Genomic DNA, 19,967 nt, shown 5'->3' on the forward strand with positions numbered 1-19,967 from the left:
TAAACGTTAACATTATACAAAGTTATTGTCTGTCTGTATACCTGCATTGTTATCGGCATTGTTATCACTCTTTAATTTAATATTGTTCTTTATCAGTATGCTGCTGCTGGAGTATGTGAATTTCCCCTTGGGATTAATAAAGTAAATATCTGTCTATCTTTCTGATAGGGTTACACCCCTGTTGCAGGGCCCGTATGGGAGAAGCAGGGGAGCTGCCAATTGAACGGAGAAGGCATCAGGTTTTTTAAAAAAAAGGACAGCTTCCAGCCATTGTTTTAACTTTGTTGTTTTTTTAAAGAGTTTTTCTACTGCATTTTAACCTCCACTCATCACTCGTTTTTATAGATTATTTATGGATATTTGAGAGACACCGCACTTTATTTATTTGGGCACTGTTTTGTTTTGTTTTGTTGGTTTTAATAAAAGAACTTGTCACTTTTACTCCATCCCCTTGTTTCATTGTTATGCCTCACTGCCAAGCTCATCGGTGACATTATCGACGGTGTCGGGTTCAAGAGCTCCCTGAAGCTGCATGGGAACCTGGAGCGAACCCGCATCGTCACAGAATATGAAAACAAATTTTGGCCCCATGCAAAAATTAATGACTTAGACAAAGTGAATTTGAAAATGGATGCGTTAATGCAGGGCAGGTTGCAAGTGTTGTATGGCGCGGCCAGCATTCTACCTCCATAACTGACGCCTTAATCACTGACTTTTGGCTGCATTGATATGACAGCAGGCTAACACACAGTAAGACCTGTGTTTCTGCATATGCATTTGAGAGCGACATCCGTATCTGAACCACTCTGCCCAGGAATGGAATCCCGTTGAGTTGCTCAACTTGACAAACCTGTTCCATTCAAATTCTGAAATGTGTTCTGTTGTCCTGGAGCACCAATGAGGTTATGTGATATTAGACTCTGACATTCACTACAGGTCAAAAGTTTTAGAACACAGTTTAGTTTCTTAATGTTTTATGAAATCAAGGCATAGAACAAATAAACCGAGGCAAGTAAAAAAATAAGTCAGAGAATAATTTAAGTATACAAAATTTTATTCAAAATTTTGATTCATCAAAGTAGCTACCTTTTGCTGATATAGCAGCCAAACTGTAACCCTTTTGATTCAGAATGCCAGTCACTCTGTGCAAGTCACCAACTCTGCCTCAAGCAAGAGAACCCAAGACCGTCACACTTCCTCCTCCGTGTTTGGCAGTTGGTGTCACATGCTGAGGAATTACCCTTTCACCGACTTGATGGTGTACAAACACCCTGTGTGATGAACCAGTTATTCCAAATCTGGATTCCTCGGTCAATAAGACTTTCTACCAGTCTTTAGTAGTCCACAGTCAATATTTCTAGACTCTTATTTTATAATTTAAGGGATGGCTTTCTTACTTTCACTGACCCTGTCAAACCTGCAGCACAAAGTCTCATTTTCGCAATAGAAACTGACACTTGCTTTTTTTGACCTACACTGTAGTACTAGGGTGTTGTACCATGTTAGCCATTATGAATGTAGTGAGAAGTCAAGCAAAATGACCTACACTGTTAAGCTGTAGTTGAAGCTGTTGTGCTGTGAGGCGCCGATCACACAAGCTGGTGACCCTCAGAAACGTGCCTTCTGATTGGGTTGTGACTTTGGGTCTGCCAGATCTCTTCCTATCAGAGTTTCTTCCCGTCTCCAATTGCCTTTGGATTGTGTAGGACAGCAATGGACTCACTGACACTTTGATTTTTTTTCTATGAATGAAAGGCCTAATCTTCTAAGTGTAATAATGCTCCGTCTCATTTCATTTCTTAATTTCTGTTTTCTTACCATCATCACTGGAATATTGTCCAAGTAGTACCTCAGAGGATGTAGTAACAAAGCCTGTTCCATCTCTGCTTTAAGACAGACTGAGAGTTTTTAAGTAATGAATAGAAGTTGGGACTCCTATGCAAATTGTTTGGTTCAACTTGGATGGCTTAATTTATTTGAATTGCTGCAGAACATCTGTAGGTTGAAGAAGGCCCATTTGTAATATTCTGAAATTTTCTTTTTTCGATTTTTGCTAACATAAACTTCACATTTAAATCTCTGGTAGTTTACTACTTACTTTTTTCACCATTTTAGGTAATTCATTGCATTTCATCTTAATTAAATTTGAAGAAAAACTGAAAATAACTAAGGTGTTCTAAAACTTTTGACAGGTAGTGTAAGTGTTGTGCAAAGAAAATGAAACCCTTCACCTCCCATTGGGGCAGCATTGTGGTGCAGTTTAGTGTAGTACAGTGGAACCTCGGTTTGCGGGCATAAATTTGTTTTGGAAACATGCTTGCAGTCCAAAGCACTCGTATATCAAAGTGAATAAGAAATAATGGAAACTCAGATGATTCGTTCCACAACCCAAAACTATTCATATAAAAACGATTAATACAAAATATAAAGTAAAAATACATAAAACAAATTAACCTGCATTTTACCTATGAAAATAATCGTGGCAGGTGTGAGTGAGTTTCTAAACTCTTGTGGAATTCAACCCAACGGGATGACACACGGAAGAGCGTCCCAAAGCAATCGCAGTCTCCCAGCGCTGTAGGAGTTTGCCATAAAAGTGAATCTGAAACGATCGCGGACATGCTATAAGCGCCTGCCATCGATGGGTGTTACAAGGAACAAGGAACATTATAAATGTGCAGGGCACAGTACTACTTGGCCATGACCCTGCCTGACTGCTGTGTCTGTGTATAGGAGAGCGGCAGATCCCGCTACAATAAATAACTGCGCTGTTGCTGTTTCAAGTTGAATAAAGCTGGTGTTGCTAAAGTACTGAGACTCAGCTTCGTGTTTTGGGGTGCAAGACGGGGACTCATATGTCACAGCACACACACACACACAGTCACAATGCTGTAGTAAACAGTATACGTTCGTATGGATGTTGACTATATGAGTGAGGCACGCTGACTCAGACGGAGAATAGGAGACGATTGCCCACAATCCCGCAGTGAGAGAGAGAGAGAAGAACCATGAGCTCAGTTGTGATCGCGTGACGCTCAGCAGACAAAGCGAATACATACTACTCGTATTGCAAGACCTCACTCGTTTATCAAGTCAAAATTTATTAAAAATTTTAGTTCGTCTTGCTAAACACTCGTAAACCAAGTTACTCGCAAACTGAGGTTCCACTGTACTTGTTTTCAAACAGTCCCCCAGAATGATTCTTACTCATTATGTTGACCCCTTTTGTAAGTCAATTTGGATAGAAGCATTTGCTAAAGTCCACCTCACATTACAGTTAATGACTTCTCCATTGATGTTTCAATTACATACTTAATTTACACAATCTTAGCAAGTCTAAGTCTTTTCCCATTTCGGCAACTTTGGTTTCAGGAACCAACACATTCCTATATGCAGTGGGAGGCCTACATTTTTGGGTTCCTGAAGTGTAAACTGTTATCGGGAGCCCCTTCACAACCAGCAACAAGGTCCGGGCAACCATTTTTATCTTCTTTAATGGGGTTGTTCTCCAACGGATCACCACAAAGTTTTTTAAAATGTAACTAATTCATCTCAGATTTTGATTAGAATTGCTGTGGTAGATTATCTCACATGTGAACGTCACTGTGCCTTATAGCTTTTGAGTTATGGAGCGATGAAAATTAAAGTCACCTCTGAAAGGAGAAAAAATGTAATTAGCTACTAAAAGTGGTCAGTAATTAACTAAAAGGTTAGTTTGAAAACCTGCAGTCACAGTAGTGCACCAGGGCTGGAGTTGGAGACCCCAGACTTTAAAAGTTAACAATTCTTGACATAAATGACAGCTTCTGAAAATATAATTACATACATTTTGAATTTAACACTGTAATTCTATCCCATAATAGAAGAGTGTTTCATAGTTATTATTTTCTATATTATTGCTGTTGCTAAGATAGGCTTCGGCACCCCTGCAGCTCTGCATTACAGTAAGTGGTCTTGAGCATGAGATGAGATAAAATGAGAGTATTGGAATGGCAGAGGTTAATGAGTTGAGTTAGAAATGAAAACTAAAAGGCCCCACTTAGGGCAATTTATGGAATCAGTAATTGTGTATGTTTATAGCACTCCGTGGCTCCCTTCTTTGAGGATTACTTAACTGTTGTTGCTCTGTTTTGGCAGGTTGGCTGGACCACTACTCGGGATTACTACACCTTTGTGTGGGCTTCATCTCCGAGCTTGTCTGACACCAACAGACCAGCAGTCCTCTCTGTAGTTTTCGAGGGTGAGTACATCCATTTCCATTTTTAGACTTCAGAGGCTTTTTCATGGAAAACAAATGTGTGTCTTGAGGATGGTCTTCACTTATTGGGATGGTTATTGTCATGATCCAAAATATGGGGTTTCAAAGGTCTCATCCTCAGTAAGTGAGCGCAGACTCCCCAGAAAAGTAATTTGTGATAGTATTGGTGGGAGAGATTGATTATTCTTTATAATGTCAATTTTTAATATCTTAATTTTTTTCTTATAGACATACATTTAAAAATAATGTACTTTGGTACAACTTACTGTCATAGGCAACATTTCTGCTTCACTTATGCAGAGCCAGATTAAGACCTTTAGAGGCCCTAAGCACTTAAAAGATTTTTGTGTCCCCATGTATATGAGCTGCACTCACTCCCAGTGGGTAAATGAACGGGACAACCGATGTAACCAAGACAAGAATGATCACATGAGCCGCAGTGGACCGTGTGGCAGTTGCCAGATTCTAATTTTGTTGTATTCCCAAGACTAACATATATCATTAACCTCTATTATTACTGTTTTTATTAATATAATATATACTGTATGTGTATATATATATATATATATATATATATATATATAAAACGAGGGATGTTCAAAAAGTTTTCACACTTTTATATTTTCGTTGGAAACAGTGAAGGCGAGAGGAGTAGTAATTGGGCATTAAAAAGTTGGTATGACGCTGGGAAAATTGCATCACAAACGAAGGTGACCATGTAAAAAAAAATTATGTCATTTGTTTTTGAAATTCTTAATAAACAGAGATTATATATGTATTAGGGGGATTTGCCCCCTGCTCGCTTCGCTCACCAAACCCCCTGCTGCGCTATGCGTTCGCCTCTTTGCGGTTCTGTCGCTCGTGTATGGATTTGCAGATGTACAATTTAAAAAGATTTTTATTTTCATGGGAATTGTTACATATGCATAATAGAAGTATTTTACATTACAGCGAGTAATTAACCATATTAAAAAAGAGTAAAACGTCATAATTTGAAAGTAAATTATGTTTCATGTTGCGTTAGAGTTATTCGTTGCATAATACGATTTTGTTCTGTTTGGCTTTGAAATTAACACACAAATACTTTTTAAATTTGCACTTTTACTGTAAAACTTGATTGAAAACAATTTTTTTAATTAAATTTTTGTCAATATCTCATTGAATTTTGATTCTGTGTTTGGACTTTCATTATGACAATGCAACATATACCTGCCCGTGATTGAATTTCGTTTCTTTCCGTCTATTAAATAAAATGACTTTTTTGAATGTTTCGCTCAGAGATTTGTTAATTGTCTTTGCAAAATTTGCTGTTCTAACAGGAAACTGTTAATGTTGTAATACGAATGGCATATCAAGATATCCTTTGTGTATAATGTTATCCATGGAAGATGTACTACATTACCTTTCCTGGATACATTCTTATTTCTACAGTAATTCGTGTGGTGGAAGACCGGACAGTGTTAATGGTTATAGATACAGGATATTGTGTGTTGATGTTTTCATCTTCTGCACGATCACCACCAACTGTTTCAGCATAGTCTATTGATACGGATTTAACGAATTTGCCGTGTAACCGATCATCATTTTTGGTGTTAATTCGTTTGACTTCATCGTTTCTCGGTGCTAGGATTGCCCGTGTACTCATTTTTCCTGTTGATAACCCTTCGTGATGAAATTCTTCAATAAGATTTGGAAATAATACGTCTTCTTTAATTGGGAACTTAAAGTGAGGAAAACATTTACATTTATGAGAGGTGAGAGAGCAGAAAATGTGTCTGTCAAAAGCATTTACACGAATGAGAGGTGAGAGGTCATGGCCAAGGTCTCAACTCACGGGATTTTGAAAAAATCTTCCAAAAAGTCTCGACACAACCTCTTTTGGTTCAGTTGCACCATTTGTATTTTTGCACCATATGGTAAATCCGGCAATGGAAAATTTCTGTGGTGTTCCCCTTCCCTTTGTCCTAAGCACGTACATCTTTTGCGTTAATGGTTAATCTAGCCGTGCAATTACGTAATGCATGCGTTGGCTATCAAGCAGACCTCCCACAAACTGGAGCAAACCTTTTAGGCAAAAAACACATAAATATACAAGTGAAGTGCTTTTATGTCGTGAATAACCCAATACCGATGTCATATCTCAGTCAAGGTTCCTTCTGTGGCTGTGATTCAAGTTCATGTTTAGTGTCTCTCTTTTATTTTTGATTCTTTAATTTGTCTACATAATAGTAATTCTTTATTTTTGTTTTTGTCAATGTTTTTATGTAGCCAGTGTTATGTACCATGTGTTTTAGGGGGTGGTTCCCCAAGAGGCGGGACCACCTGCCAATCACCACCAGGACTGCCCTCTGCCCTATACATTGGAGGGCCTTCCATAATTCCTGGACGTTCTTTTTGAATTTGCTAGGGAGTTTTTGGTGAGTTCTGTATTTTATGCTGGGCCTTGACTCTGCGTTGAGATTCTGTATTGCAGCTGTGTTTGCTTTGGATTGCTTTGCCTTCTCAGGCAACTCCTTTTTGTGCTCCGTGGAGCTTCTAAAAATAAATCTTTTATCTTCCAATGGTTCTTCAAGGCCCTTTTTGTTTCTAGTCTGAATTTGGACTGTTCTTTCATTTTGACTTTAAACTTATTTGTTTCTTCTCCTGAGCATCCCTTTAAACTTGGTAGCCTCTCCTTCATAAGACTGTAAGGCCAACACCTATTTCAGTCCTAACCTAAATTGCAAAGTCACCTGTGCTGTTCATTACTATCTCTTTTTCATCTGCGAAAATGAAAATACAAAGCCTCACTTGCTAATTTGGGGATTGCACCCCAAACTGAGTAATTTGTCATTCTCTGTTAACATGTCAATAGCATTGGCTGGTGTATATGAGCTGCAGAGTGGCCTGTCTAACAATATATATTTTAATGACCTGGGGAAGGGGGGCTGTGAGAGAAGGAGGAATGGATTCAGCCACCTTACGTCAGACCACTCGTATGCCCCTGAAGATTAGACTAGATTAGATTATTTATTTTTAAAAGCACATTTAAAACAAAGGAGGTTGTGCCAAAGTGCTGTACAAAGAAGCATTAAAATAAGCACATTGCAAGCAATCCCATAGAAGCAGATTAATAAAACAACCAATTGTAACATCCACCACAATCCCATTATACATAGTGAAGGGGAAACCTTGGGTTTCTTCAGGGTGCCACCACCATATCGCCAGGTCTTCGGTGACACCATGCACTTCCAGCTGTTTCAGCCCCTCGACCTGTGCATAAACACGCTTCATCTGGCACTGCATCACTCTGCTTTCCCACTGTCAGAGGCAACTGGACTACCACACTTTTCCCCTGGTTCCTTCAGCCAACCTAATGCCAGGGTCTGTCTTTGGCTCTGCTGCAGTCAGTCTCACAGGCCAATAGTCCTCTGAAGCACAGAGATGTGTAATAAAGTGCTCAGTGCTGGATGGGCCTAAAACAAGTGCTGTTCCTGGGCTTCTTATATAGCTATTTTCTCCAGGCTTTCTTGCCTCCTCTACAGTCTGTAGCCTTCTGAAGAACTTGTTCCTCTCAGATCCAGCACCAGGGTCACTGCAATATGTACTATAAGCCCAGTCTGCACTGAAGTACCAGTTCAAGCCATCGTTTTATGGGGGATGTAAGTGGAAGGTGCCATAATCGGTGGTCTTCATTACAAATGGACTGTCTGAAGAGAGCAGAAGGAGTAAATAGCCATGCACTGAAAATGCTGTAGGAAAAAAACTATAGTATAAGAACCATAACAGTACATTAGGTTAAAAAGGTAAAGTTAAAGAAGTTTCTTCGAATGCAAGAGGTTGAAATGAACATTAGTTCCAGAAATTGAAGTTGTTTTCTGACCTGCCCTACATCTTCAAGGCCTATTGTTTTTGTGAACACAATACCCATTCTTATCCTGTGCCACTCTCAAAATTGTCTAGGGTAAGATCCTCTAAATGCTAGTGCATAATCTGCAGTCTGATTATTGTGACCAAAGCAGGTTCATTGAAGGCTAAAATATATATATATATTATTTCAGGACATTAGAACAATCTAGGTGAGAACAGGCCATTCAGCCCAACAAAGTTTGCCAGTCCTATCCACTTAATTAGTCTAAAATAACATCAAGTCGAGTTTTGAAGGCCCCTAAAGTCCTCCTGTCTACCACACTACTCGGTCACTTATTCCATGTGTCTATGATTCTCTGTGTGAAGAAACACTTCCTAATGTTTGTGCGAAATTTCCCCTTAACAACTATCCAACTGTGTCCCCGTGTTCTTGATGAACAAATTTTAAAGTCACAGTCTCAATCCACCCTACTAATTCTCTTCATGATTTTAAACACTTCAATCATGTACCCGCTTAATCTTCTTTTCCTTGAACTGAAAAAGCTGTGCTCCTTTAATCTGTCCGCCTAATTTGGCCCTGCTTCTGCCATGTCTTGATCCACAAGGCACAGGGAAAAGTTTTGGTCCTCTGAGAATTGCTTTTTGAACCCGGTCTTCTTTTGTTTCCTTTTTTTGCAGCTTACTATCTGCCCAAAGAAGATGGTGAATTTTATCAATTCTGTTATGTTGACAGCAATGGGCAAGTGCGTGGAGCAAGCACTCCCTTCTGCTTCCAGAGTGAAGCTGCTATCAGTCTAGAAGATGACATTCTAGTGGTCACTACAAAGGTGGGTTGGTGGTGTGATCAGTCTAGAAGATGTAGTGAGTTCCAAATGGTACCCACAAAGGATCTGGACTTGTTCACCAAGGAATTCTGGCCTGTTAGTTACTTTTCGACTGAAGTACTGATTTGCTAACTTATTTTTCACCAGTAGTAGTAGTAGTAGTAGTAGTAGTAGTAGTAGTAGTAGTAGTAGTAGTAGTAGTAGTAGTATAGTCATGTGTATGGAGTAGAGTGAAATTCTTACTTTCATTTCCAGCTGACATGCAGTGCGTCGTCACTCTGCACAACAATGGATTTAAGTATGTAACTTTATTTTATTCAGAAGAAAGCACAAATTTGCCCTCCTTACCCCATTTCCGTACCAGTTGTCCAGTGACAATAGGATCACGTGATCAAAGAGGTGTACTGAGGGTGTACTAATATTGATGTACATTTTAATGCACATACTGTATATATTTTTTGGATATACTTGGTTAATCCCTGAGGGGAAATTATCTTTTCGCACGACCTTTGGGGCGGTCAGAGTGCAGGCATTGTACGGTGCCTCTGGATCAATTTTCAGGTTAAGAGGCCCACCAGGATAGGATCCCTTCTGGCAGTAAATACATTGTTCGGATCCATTTATGTTAATCATTTTGAAATTTCTTTGTTTTACTCTGTGTGTCAAAAAACTGAGTTTTTAAAACATTTCAATTGAAGTATAACAGCCAACATTTTAAAGAGAAAGCATAAAACATTTAAATAAGAATTAATTAAGATAATAACCCATTGCTTGGACAAGCACCTCAGACCACTCCAAAGTGAAGCTTTGTTTATAGGTCCCATAGCAGAGTTGAAGAAACACTTTACTGATGCTTTGTAAGTGTTATGAAGGCCAAAAAGAAGTGTTTATAAAAGTCTTGGTATATAATAGTAGTACATAATTGTGTGGGTCCCAATGCCCCTGTGAAGTGACAAGGACGCTGTGCCGTGAAAATGGTGTTGTCCTTTGAATGAAACTTAAAACCGAGGTCCTGACTCTCTGTGCTCATTAAAGATCTCTGACCATCCTTTGCAAAGAGTAGGGTGTATCCCGAATTCCTGGCTAAATTGCCCACCACAGCCTGGAAATTCTGGCCCCCTAATCATCCCCTCTCTCTAATTGGCTAACTATCACTCACTTCTTCACCACCTAACAGAAATACATGGGGAGTTTACTGGTACAATATGGCTTCCTTCATATTGTCCAGGTTGATGCTGCACATTAGTTGTGGTAAAGTGATTTGTAGTAGTGAGGAAAGCACTATTTTGTGAGCAGGGGGGCTATTCGCACCCCTAGAGGATATGGACGCTCCTCTAAAAAAACGCTGAAAGACTACCTTGACATTGCTCCCACGCTGTGCTTCGCATACTTAAAAGCCCGAACAGCACCTATTGATTTTTGATTGTTTGCTTCTCTCTCTCTCTCTCACACATTCTTTGCTCCTGACGCACAGTCCTTTTGAAGAGGAAGATATGTTTGCATTGTTTCAATTGTGAGACAGAACTGTCATCTCTGTCTTGTCATGGAGCACATTTAAACTTTTGAAAAAGAGACAAATGTTTGTTTGCAGTGTTTGAGTAAAGGTCCTGTCTCTACAACCTCCTGTGTTTCTGTGCAAATCTGTGACCCAAGTGTGACAATAAACATGCAAATAAAATAATAATATGATTAATAGTTAGAGAAAGACATTTTAGTCAAAAGCTGTGCTTCATCTCACCTATTTTTCTCTCTCTTGGGCAACTTCTGCTTTTGATTTAGGATCAAGTGGAGGAGATTGAGAAGGAGAAGGTGGCTTTGATACAGGAAAACAACCAGCAAAAGGTGATGATCGAAGGCCTGAAGAAGGAGATTGAGGAAATTCTTTTGGAACTGAGGAAGACACGGGTAAGATCTGCTTGAAGGTCACTGCTTGGCTCAGCTGTGTCCTTGTTTTTATTTTCTTGCCGTCTGTGTGTCACAAGATCTAAGAAGCAGAATGGATGCATCCAGACACTAAACCCTTCCAAAACTTTGCGTTGTGTGTTGTTGTGATCCATTGTTATTCAGTTATAATTGGCTCTTTTTCCAGGAATCTGTTGAAGAGCTGAGAAGGGAAAAGTCTGAAGTTAGTGTGAACTCAAAGAAGATGATTGAGGAGTGGGAGCAAAAGCTAAGAGATAAAGAGGATTGCTACAAGGAAAAAATGGTAACAGTGTCGGATATACATTATTAAGACGTAAAGAGTGATGCATTATGAAAGAGTTTAAAGATTTATTATTATGTTTTGGTCCTGGGGTACCACTGTGGCTTTTGAGCCTCATTTGTAGCCTAGTTGTCAAGAGAAGGCAAACTGAAGTTTGAACAGAGCTGCTATTTTAATATGGCTAAGGATATATCTAACGCACACTATTGATCATCAGCTAACTGAAAGGTAACAATTGTCAGTCTTTTTTATTGATTTGTTTTTCTTGTTATTTCTTTTCCTTCACAATGTTAAAATGTTAGTCACATCAGCACAATTGAGCTTACTTTTTACACTTATTTGCTTAGCAGAAGCTTTTTTCCAAAGTGACTCACAAAAGATTTCAACATAATTGAGTAAGCTTTAGTCTTCAGACTGTTTTGAAAGAAGTGTTTCAGGACAAGGTTACAAAATTGATCATCATACGTGAAGAAGAACACTAAACCAAACTGAACACCACAAGACTAGTTCATCTTTCCTTAGTTACAAGAACATATTAAATCCATTATCAATTAGACAGATATTCATGGAGCATGAGAGTCTTCAAATGCTCCTTTAAACACGGACTCAGCAGTTCAGATGGTGGTGGGCATATAAAGACATATATATAGATATATAAAGACTTATATAAGTCCAATGTCTGTCTGTATGTCTGTCTGCTTTTCATGAGAGAACTACTTAACGGATTTAGAATGTTTTTTTTTTCTTCTATAATTTGCTTGAACATTCCAGTTGATTTTGTGACTTCTCTCATTGTGCTAAGTATCATAGTTCGCTTGCGGTACCAATTTATTTGCACAAATCTGAGAGAGATGCAGCGGGGCCCCCCTCACTCATGCACCAGCTTTGGGGCGTATCTTACATTCGCTTAGCTAGAGAACAAGAGAACTACTTAACGGATCTAGATTGGGCTTTTTTCTAGAATTTGCTTCAACATTTCGGTTGATTTTGTGACTTCTATCATTGCGCTAAGAATCATAGTTGGCTTGCAGGAGCGATATATTCGCGCTAATCTGAAACAGAGGCTGTGGGCCGAGGAGAGAAGGAAGTGTGACGTCAGGAGTGGGGAGCCAGGCAGGGTCCTCCTCGCTGTCCTGTTTCAATTCTACACTGGCAAAGCCACGGGGAACGGCTAGTCAAGTACTAAAATCATAAAAGTAATTTGTTTCCCAAGCATTGTCCTGAAAACGTTATGTTTATTATACCTGCTTACTTGCTTATGGCAGTGTATCGACCATGCAATGATGATGATGTTTATTATGACATTTATTTTGCTGTTGTTTTTGCTTTATTATTATTTTGTTTATTTATTTTTGGACAGTTTCCATCTTTTTAGCACTGTTTCATGGTCACTATCATATTGGTGATGATTGCTGTGCCTGTTGCTACCATGGGACTTGATGCTGGCACTGCATTGTTTTTGGCACACTGCAGCTTCTTAAAAGGGAACACATTTTTATGTGTTTTAGTAGCCACGGTTTTGTGGCTGTTACTACAGTGCAAATCTGCAAACTGAGATGGCTCATGGTGTGCATGAGTCCAGGACAAAACAGAAGGCCATTGTTATCCAGATGTCATAGGTTTACTGTTAACCACCAGTAGTTACCACTTTGCAAATGTGAGAAGTGGAATGGATTTTGGTGTGATTCCATGACAAGACACCAGGACAGATTCCAGTCCAGTGTGTTGTAGGTGTGAGGCACTAGCATTATGTTACTAAAAATCCTGTGGTTCTTTTAATACTTGCTTATAGTATTCAAATTCATTCAGAAGTAGGAATTCCAGTCCAGTAAACAACAAACACAAAGAGGCTCAGACCTCCAGAGCACTTCATCCACAGATTTTGTGGCACCCACTTTCTAATTCGATTCGGACTGGAAGACATGTTGTATGTGGGATCACACATAATGGCACATTTGTGCCAATATTCGCAAGTGAAGACTTGGTGACTAAGGTCAGGACTAATGTGTAATACTCCCTGGTAATGGGCTGACTGTTGTAAGACTGGCATTGAGTGATTTCTAATTCTCCCTGCTCCTGGTCCACAGTGGTGATGTGAATAGAAGTGATGTGAACCCTGTTCTGATGCTTTAAATTCTCTTAGGAGCTCCTTCAAAGTGTGGATACCCTCAATAACAAGAATGCAATGCTGGTGGCAGAGATCAAGCAACTGAGTGAGGAAGTTGAGAAGCTGAAGAAAGAGGCTATCATAAAGACAACAGAGGTGGAGAAGTAAGTGTTGTTCCAGTTGGTTAGCTTTCATCTAAGCTCATCCTATACATAACATCATATTTATACAGGACTGGCTTCCTCAGGTGTGCAACGGAGGTTGTGGGGTCTAAAACTCTTTATTTCAGAGTCATTTGGCATTTTGTAGGAGCTCCTTTTTACTAAATGATTGGGTTCTGCATGCTGATCTTCAGAGAATTTAGCATGGTGAGTCAAGGAGTAAGTGTCACAAATACAAGCCTACTGGCTTCAATACTAAACTACACGGTCTCCACTAATGGGATGAGGTGGTGTGGTGACACCAGTGAAGGTCACACTAGGAATGGATGGATGGATTCAAGATGTAAACTCCTGAATGGCAAATCCTTTATTGAAGGAAGGAAGGTGTTGTGGTGATAAATGTGGTGATCACTCTGGCAGTTGAGAGACTACAGTAGAAGCTTCATTTATTAGACCAAATGACTGTCTGTGAAGAACAAAATATGATAGAGGGAATGGTCTTATGGTCATAAAGGAAATAAATCTGGTGCAATTGTGACAAGTGTCAAAGTCAGAGAGCAAGTAAGTGGCTAATTTGGGAGTATCTCAGTTCTGGACCATTCAGTCTACCAGAGGATATAAGGTGTTCTGGGAGGTAATGCACACATCACTAAGCCAGTGACTGAACTAGGACCCAAATGGATTCAAGTTCTAGATTACATTGGCACGAAGGACATGAGGTGCTCTGATGACTAATTGGAAGGTCACACAATCAATTATTGAATTAGATGATTCAGGACGTCTACATTTTCAAGTCCTAGACAACACAGTCTCCGCTGAGGGACATATGGTGATAACTGTTAAGGTCCCGCTGAGGGACATATGATGAACTAACCTACAAGGTAATTTTTTTAATACTTTGCAGCCTCTTATAAATATCATTTCAGTGCATATAATGAAGGCCAGAGTACTGAGTGTCTGGGAGAGAATGTCTGGACAAGGAGCCTCTTTGTGTCAAACCTTGAACTACTTGCATCATGTAAACATTCCTGAAAGACGAGAGACACCATAGTGACTAATGTGCAATTAACACAGTTACGTACTGGCTAAACTGCAATTAAATCCTACAGGAAGAACATAACTTGTGTGGGTCATAAAATGAGTTTGGTTCATACCCTAAACTCTGGACCACACAGCTTTCTTCGAAAGACATTATATAGTAGTGGAACCGAACTAGTATAAAGGATATGCAGAGCACTCGTTCTCATGTGAGAGGTCTGAGCTTAACTGAAGGAGATCAGGTGATGATGAAGTGACTAATCTTGATTTCATGACATAAGACCGTGACTGGACAGTGACCGTCTAGACTTGAAAGCTAAATTCTAGACCAATAAAGGGTGTAAGTTGGGAAGGTAACAAAACTAAATGTCACTGTGTGGCTATGGCAATGGCTTCCCAGTTCATTTCTTAATATCAAGATCGCACAGCCTCCACTGAGGGACATATTGTGATAACTTTTAAGGTCAAACAGTGAGTCAGTAGCGTCCAAGCTAAATTTTTTATACTGTGCAGCCTCCATTAAAAATAATTTCAGTACATATGTCAAAAGGGAAGGGTTATCGCCTGGATTGCAGCAACTACAGCGGGATAACACTGCTCTCGGTGCCGGGTAAGGTCCTTGCTAGGGTTGTCCTCAATAGGATCCATGATCACTTGCTCACCTACCAGCAACCGGAACAGTCTGGTTTTACTCCTAAGAAGTCTACCATTGACCGCATTCTGGCACTGAGGGTTCTCATAGAGTGCAAATGTGACTATCAGCAGAGTTTCTTTGCAGCCTTTGTCGATTTTCGCAAAGCGTTCGACTCAGTTGATCGAGTTGCCCTGTGGGACATCCTGAAGGTTTGCGGGATCCCCTCGAGGTTGCTGGATATCATGGCTGGCCTGTACAGTGGTACTCAGAGTGCTGTGCAGAGTGGAGGCAGGACGTTTTTCCCATTTGATTCTGGGGTTCGTCAGGGGTGTGTTCTTGCTCCTACTCTGTTCAATGCATGTATGGACTGGGTGTTGGGCAAGGTCGTGGGGTTCAGCAGCTGTGGGGCATCTGTTGGTGAAGAAAGATTCACGGATCTTGACTTTGCTGACGATGCTGTGATCTTCGCGGATTCAATGGAGGCTCTGATCGGGGCGCTCGAGAGACTGAATGAGGAGTCTGAGTGTCTGGGCTTGCGAGTGTCCTGGATAAAAACCAAGATCCAGGCCTTTAATGACCTCTTGGGCACGGCCATCAGCAGTGTGTCTATTTGCGGAGAGAGTGTTGACCTTGTTGAGAAGTTTACTTACCTTGGCAGTGACATTCATGTCTCTGGTGACTCTTCCTGTGAAGTCAGTAGACGAATTGGAAGAGCATGGGGGGTCACGAGGTCGCTGGAAAGGGGTGTGTGGTGCTCCAGATATCTATGCAAAGGGGCAATGGTCCAAGTCTTTAGAGTCCTGGTGCTTCCTGTCTTACTATATGGTTGTGAGACATGGACGCTATCCAGTGCTCTGAGACGAAGACTGGACTCTTTTGGTACTGTGTCTCTCCGGAAAATCCATGGGTACTGTTAGTTTGACTTTGTGTCAAATGAGCGGTTACTCGTGGAGTCCCGAATGAGGCACATTACCTGCATTGTGAGGAAGCGTCAGTTACAGCACTATGGCCATGTGGTGCGTTTCCCCGAGGGTGATCCCGCTCATAAGATCCTCATTGTTGGAGACCCAAGTGGCTGGACCAGGCCAAGGGGTCGCCCACGTAACACCTGGCTGCGGCAGATAGAGGATCATTTCCGGAGGGTGGGACTGGACCGCGTGTCAGCTTGGGGGGTTGCCAACCAGGATCCCAAGCTGTTTCGACGTGTAGTGGGTGCGGCAACTCACTGTACCAGTGCATGCTCCCCAACTTGACTTGACATATGATGGAGACCAGACTACTGAGTATCTGGGAGAGAATGTCTGGACAAGGAGCCTCGTGGTATCAGACTTTGAACTACTTGCATCATGCAAACTTTCCTGAAAGACAAGAGACACCATAGTGACTAATCTGCAATTAACACAGTTACTTACTAGCTAAACTGGAATTAAATCCTAGAGGAAGAACATGACTTGTGCTGTCTGGATGAGTATTATGTTCAGAGGACATTCACAGTGTTTGCTCTCATATCAGAGGTATGAGCTTAACTGAAGGATATCGGTGATGATGAAGTGACTAATCTTGATTTTATGACATAAGACCATGACTAGACAGTGACCGTCTAGACGTGAAAGCTAAATTCTAGACCAATAAAGGGCATAAGTTGGGAAGGTGACAGAACTAAAAGTCACACAGTGACACAATGGCTTCCCAGTTCATTTCTTAATATCAAGACCACACATTCTCCACTGAGGGACACTATTTTAAAAACATCAGTGTGGAGACTAATATCAAGGTTATAAAGAGAGTGACTGAACTAGTAGGCTCTTGTCATCATATCTTAAAATTAGCTGCACTACATGAGTATCTCTAAAGGACACAAAGTACTATTGTAACTGGTGTGTAGGCCACAAGGTTTAGTGGCTCAGCCCAGAGCCTTTAGCTTACCTGAACGACATAAAATGCTGAAGGTGGAGCAATGGTGAGTCAAAAAGTAATAGACTGAATTTCTGAATGAACTGAGCTTCTCTGTTTCAAGTCATAAATCAATGAAGCGCCAATACTTTTACGATGATGCGACTCATGTTGCTTTCATGTAGTCAGTCGATAATAGAGCTACCCGATTCAAGGCAAGGTTTGCTTTTTTATATTAGTTTTTATTTCTATATTTTTTCTGACCTTACTTGGAAATTCAGTTTAGTTTTAGATTTCCTTCATCGTGCATTTTTAGTTTTAGTTTAGTTTTTATTTCACAAGGATATTTCTATTTTATTTTTATATCTATTAGTTTCAGTTTTAGTTTTAGTAATTATGGCATGGAGCTCATACGGAGTTTAGTTTTGTGTCACAATCAGACATAACTTTACACTTAACAGCTTTGGATACAAGTTTAATGTTAGTGGAAGCTTACTACACTACATGGTTTACTATCTGGTTTTGTTTTTGTCTGAAAAAAACAAGCATAATCAAAACTAACTACTAAATATGAACAATTTTACACAATTTTATAAATTTTTAAATATTTTCTCATGAAAATCACAGGGGGCTTAGGAAGAACAGGTCTCTTAGACTTGAATCAGTGTGCAGACCCCACCTAGCTGTATTGAGGGAAACAAAGAACAACAAGCACGTAGTGTCAAGGTTAGGGGTGGTGAGACTTGAATAGCCCAACATAAAGGACAGTAAACCCATAATGAGCAGAGCAAGAGCAGGTAATAGGAGTACGGACAAGCATAAAATGATAGAGACAGCATCTGAGATTAAGAACATCCATCCATCCATTTTCCAACCCGCTGAATCCAAACACAGGGTCACGGGGGTCTGCTGGAGCCAATCCCAGCCAACACAGGGCACAAGGCAGGAACCAATCCCGGGCAGGGTGCCAACCCACCGCAGAGATTAAGAACAATATATACATTATCTAAACCTGTTTATCCAGAGTAGGATTACAGGAAACCTGGATCCTACCACAGCAGGTTTGGATGTAAGGCAGGAAAACTCCCTGGTATGCAATATGTATGATAAGGCTGATGTTAAGAACATAAAGAATATGATATTTCAACTATCTGTTTTGAGAGAGAGAGAAAAACATTGAAAAAAGGAGACAAATATTTTAAAATATAATTCTGCTAATAGATTACTTTCACAATATCAGGTATTTTGAGTTGTGAATATGAACTAAAAAAGAAAAATTAATAAATTTAGAATAAATACAAAAACCCATTAGTATGTTTAGTTTTTCATCACTTGGCAGACTCTCTTCTCCTACCTACCTTTGTTTGTATCACTTCATTGTTAAACGATGTTTTTAAAGCAAAAGTGATTGGTAAGTAACAATATGCTGATCTTATATGATGACCTAGTCAGTCTCTCGATCAGTGCCATTTTATTTTCAAAAACCGGGAGTGGCCTCCCCTCGACTTTCTTGTATACTCAGATATGTGGATGGATATTTGAGGAGTAAACTGCAAGAAAAGGATTATATTTTTATATTATGTACATTAAGGAACCATCAACAACAAATCAAATTAAGTAAAGTTGAATAAATCGGACTCTGCAGCTGAATGAATAAAAAAAAAACGAGTATGTGTTCAGGTAAAGTACCACTTCTGGGTGATGGATTTGGCCCAAAAGTTAATGCAGATCTACAATTGTGGTGTAACAACCACATGCCGAATTTCATCCATCTATCTAGTTGCATTTTTGAGTTATTGTGTTTACACAGACACACGCCCGCACACACACACACACACACACAATTCCAAAAAATGGTATTTTTGGACTCTGGGAGGTCTATAACGTCAAGATTCATCAAAATATCGAGGTCAAATTTTTTCATGATTACTATACTTTCTGTATACTTCGTATATGAGAAAGTAAAAACGATTCCTCCTTTGCAAAGTGACAGGTGAATTGCTGTCAATAAAAAGCAGTCACCTGAGAAATAAACTGAATCGTTACTCACTCGTGATTTTTCTGTCCATATAGTAAACGTTTTGTTGACCAGCACATTCTGATTTCAGCCGTTTGAATTACATCTTGATATACAACAAGCACAAAGAAAGGTGGCACGTAATTCACTTTCTATTTCACATGCTTTACGCACCCGAACTCAGCCTGCTCTGTCATTGCAAATGCTGTGTGAACAGCCGCCCTCCGTCACCAGCCGCCACTCACTGGATGAATATGTGCGGGCAGCTCGTGGTGGATGAATTTGTTTTAGAGTTAAAACTTACAAGGGTTAAAGACTAACGGCAAAAATATTCATTCAAAAACGAAAACTAAAAATATTTTAATAAATTATTTTTTTATTTCAGTTAGTCTTTTCAGCTACTTTAATAGTTTCATTTAGTTTTAGTTTTTCATTTCGGTTTTGTTAATTATTTTATTTCAGTTTACGAAAATGTTTTTTTAATAATGGTTTCAGTTTTGATTTTGGTCTTCGTTAACTATAATAACCTTGATTCAAGGTCCCACATCCTTAACTCTAGACCACACAGCCTGAACTGAAAGACATCATGTGTAGAGTGGAACAAGCTAAAAGTCATGAAGAAAGTCTGTGCTTGTATTTGAAGAGCATAATGTGATGAAGTGAGTAAGGCTGATGTGATGACATAATATTTACACCACTGGAGTGGCTAGGCTGTACTGGCAGGCATCACTAATGACGATGTGACTTGTCTTGTGATTATGCCACTAATTGGTAGCCCCTTCGCTTCATACCGTTAACTCTGGACCACACAGTCTTTACTGATAATGTGCTATTTGGCTAGCATGGAGATCATGAGGAATTGAACCAGTAGTCTAGGCTCAATTAAAGATCATAAGACGATTCTGAATTTAGTAATTATTTTTTTAAATTACTTAATTTAAATTAGTACTGTAATTTAAAAGATCACCCAGGCTGTATAAGAT

At 39.7% G+C, this 19,967-nt stretch overlaps 1 protein-coding gene across 2 annotated transcripts in view; it reads left to right on the forward strand.

Moving 5' to 3' along the window:
• The window catches only part of calcoco2 (calcium binding and coiled-coil domain 2), a 57,429-nt gene that overhangs the window by 9,903 nt on the left and 27,559 nt on the right, over positions 1-19,967 (forward strand). For both annotated transcript variants that reach the window (XM_028819830.2, XM_028819831.2), the window contains exons 3-7: positions 4,138-4,240; positions 8,786-8,934; positions 10,711-10,836; positions 11,021-11,137; positions 13,278-13,405. In XM_028819830.2, the coding sequence (XP_028675663.1) occupies positions 4,138-4,240; positions 8,786-8,934; positions 10,711-10,836; positions 11,021-11,137; positions 13,278-13,405 (623 nt within the window). The remainder of the gene's footprint in view (positions 1-4,137; positions 4,241-8,785; positions 8,935-10,710; positions 10,837-11,020; positions 11,138-13,277; positions 13,406-19,967) is intronic.

Source organism: Erpetoichthys calabaricus, chromosome 14 (assembly GCF_900747795.2).
Source record: "Erpetoichthys calabaricus chromosome 14, fErpCal1.3, whole genome shotgun sequence".
Classification (NCBI taxonomy): domain Eukaryota; kingdom Metazoa; phylum Chordata; class Cladistia; order Polypteriformes; family Polypteridae; genus Erpetoichthys; species Erpetoichthys calabaricus.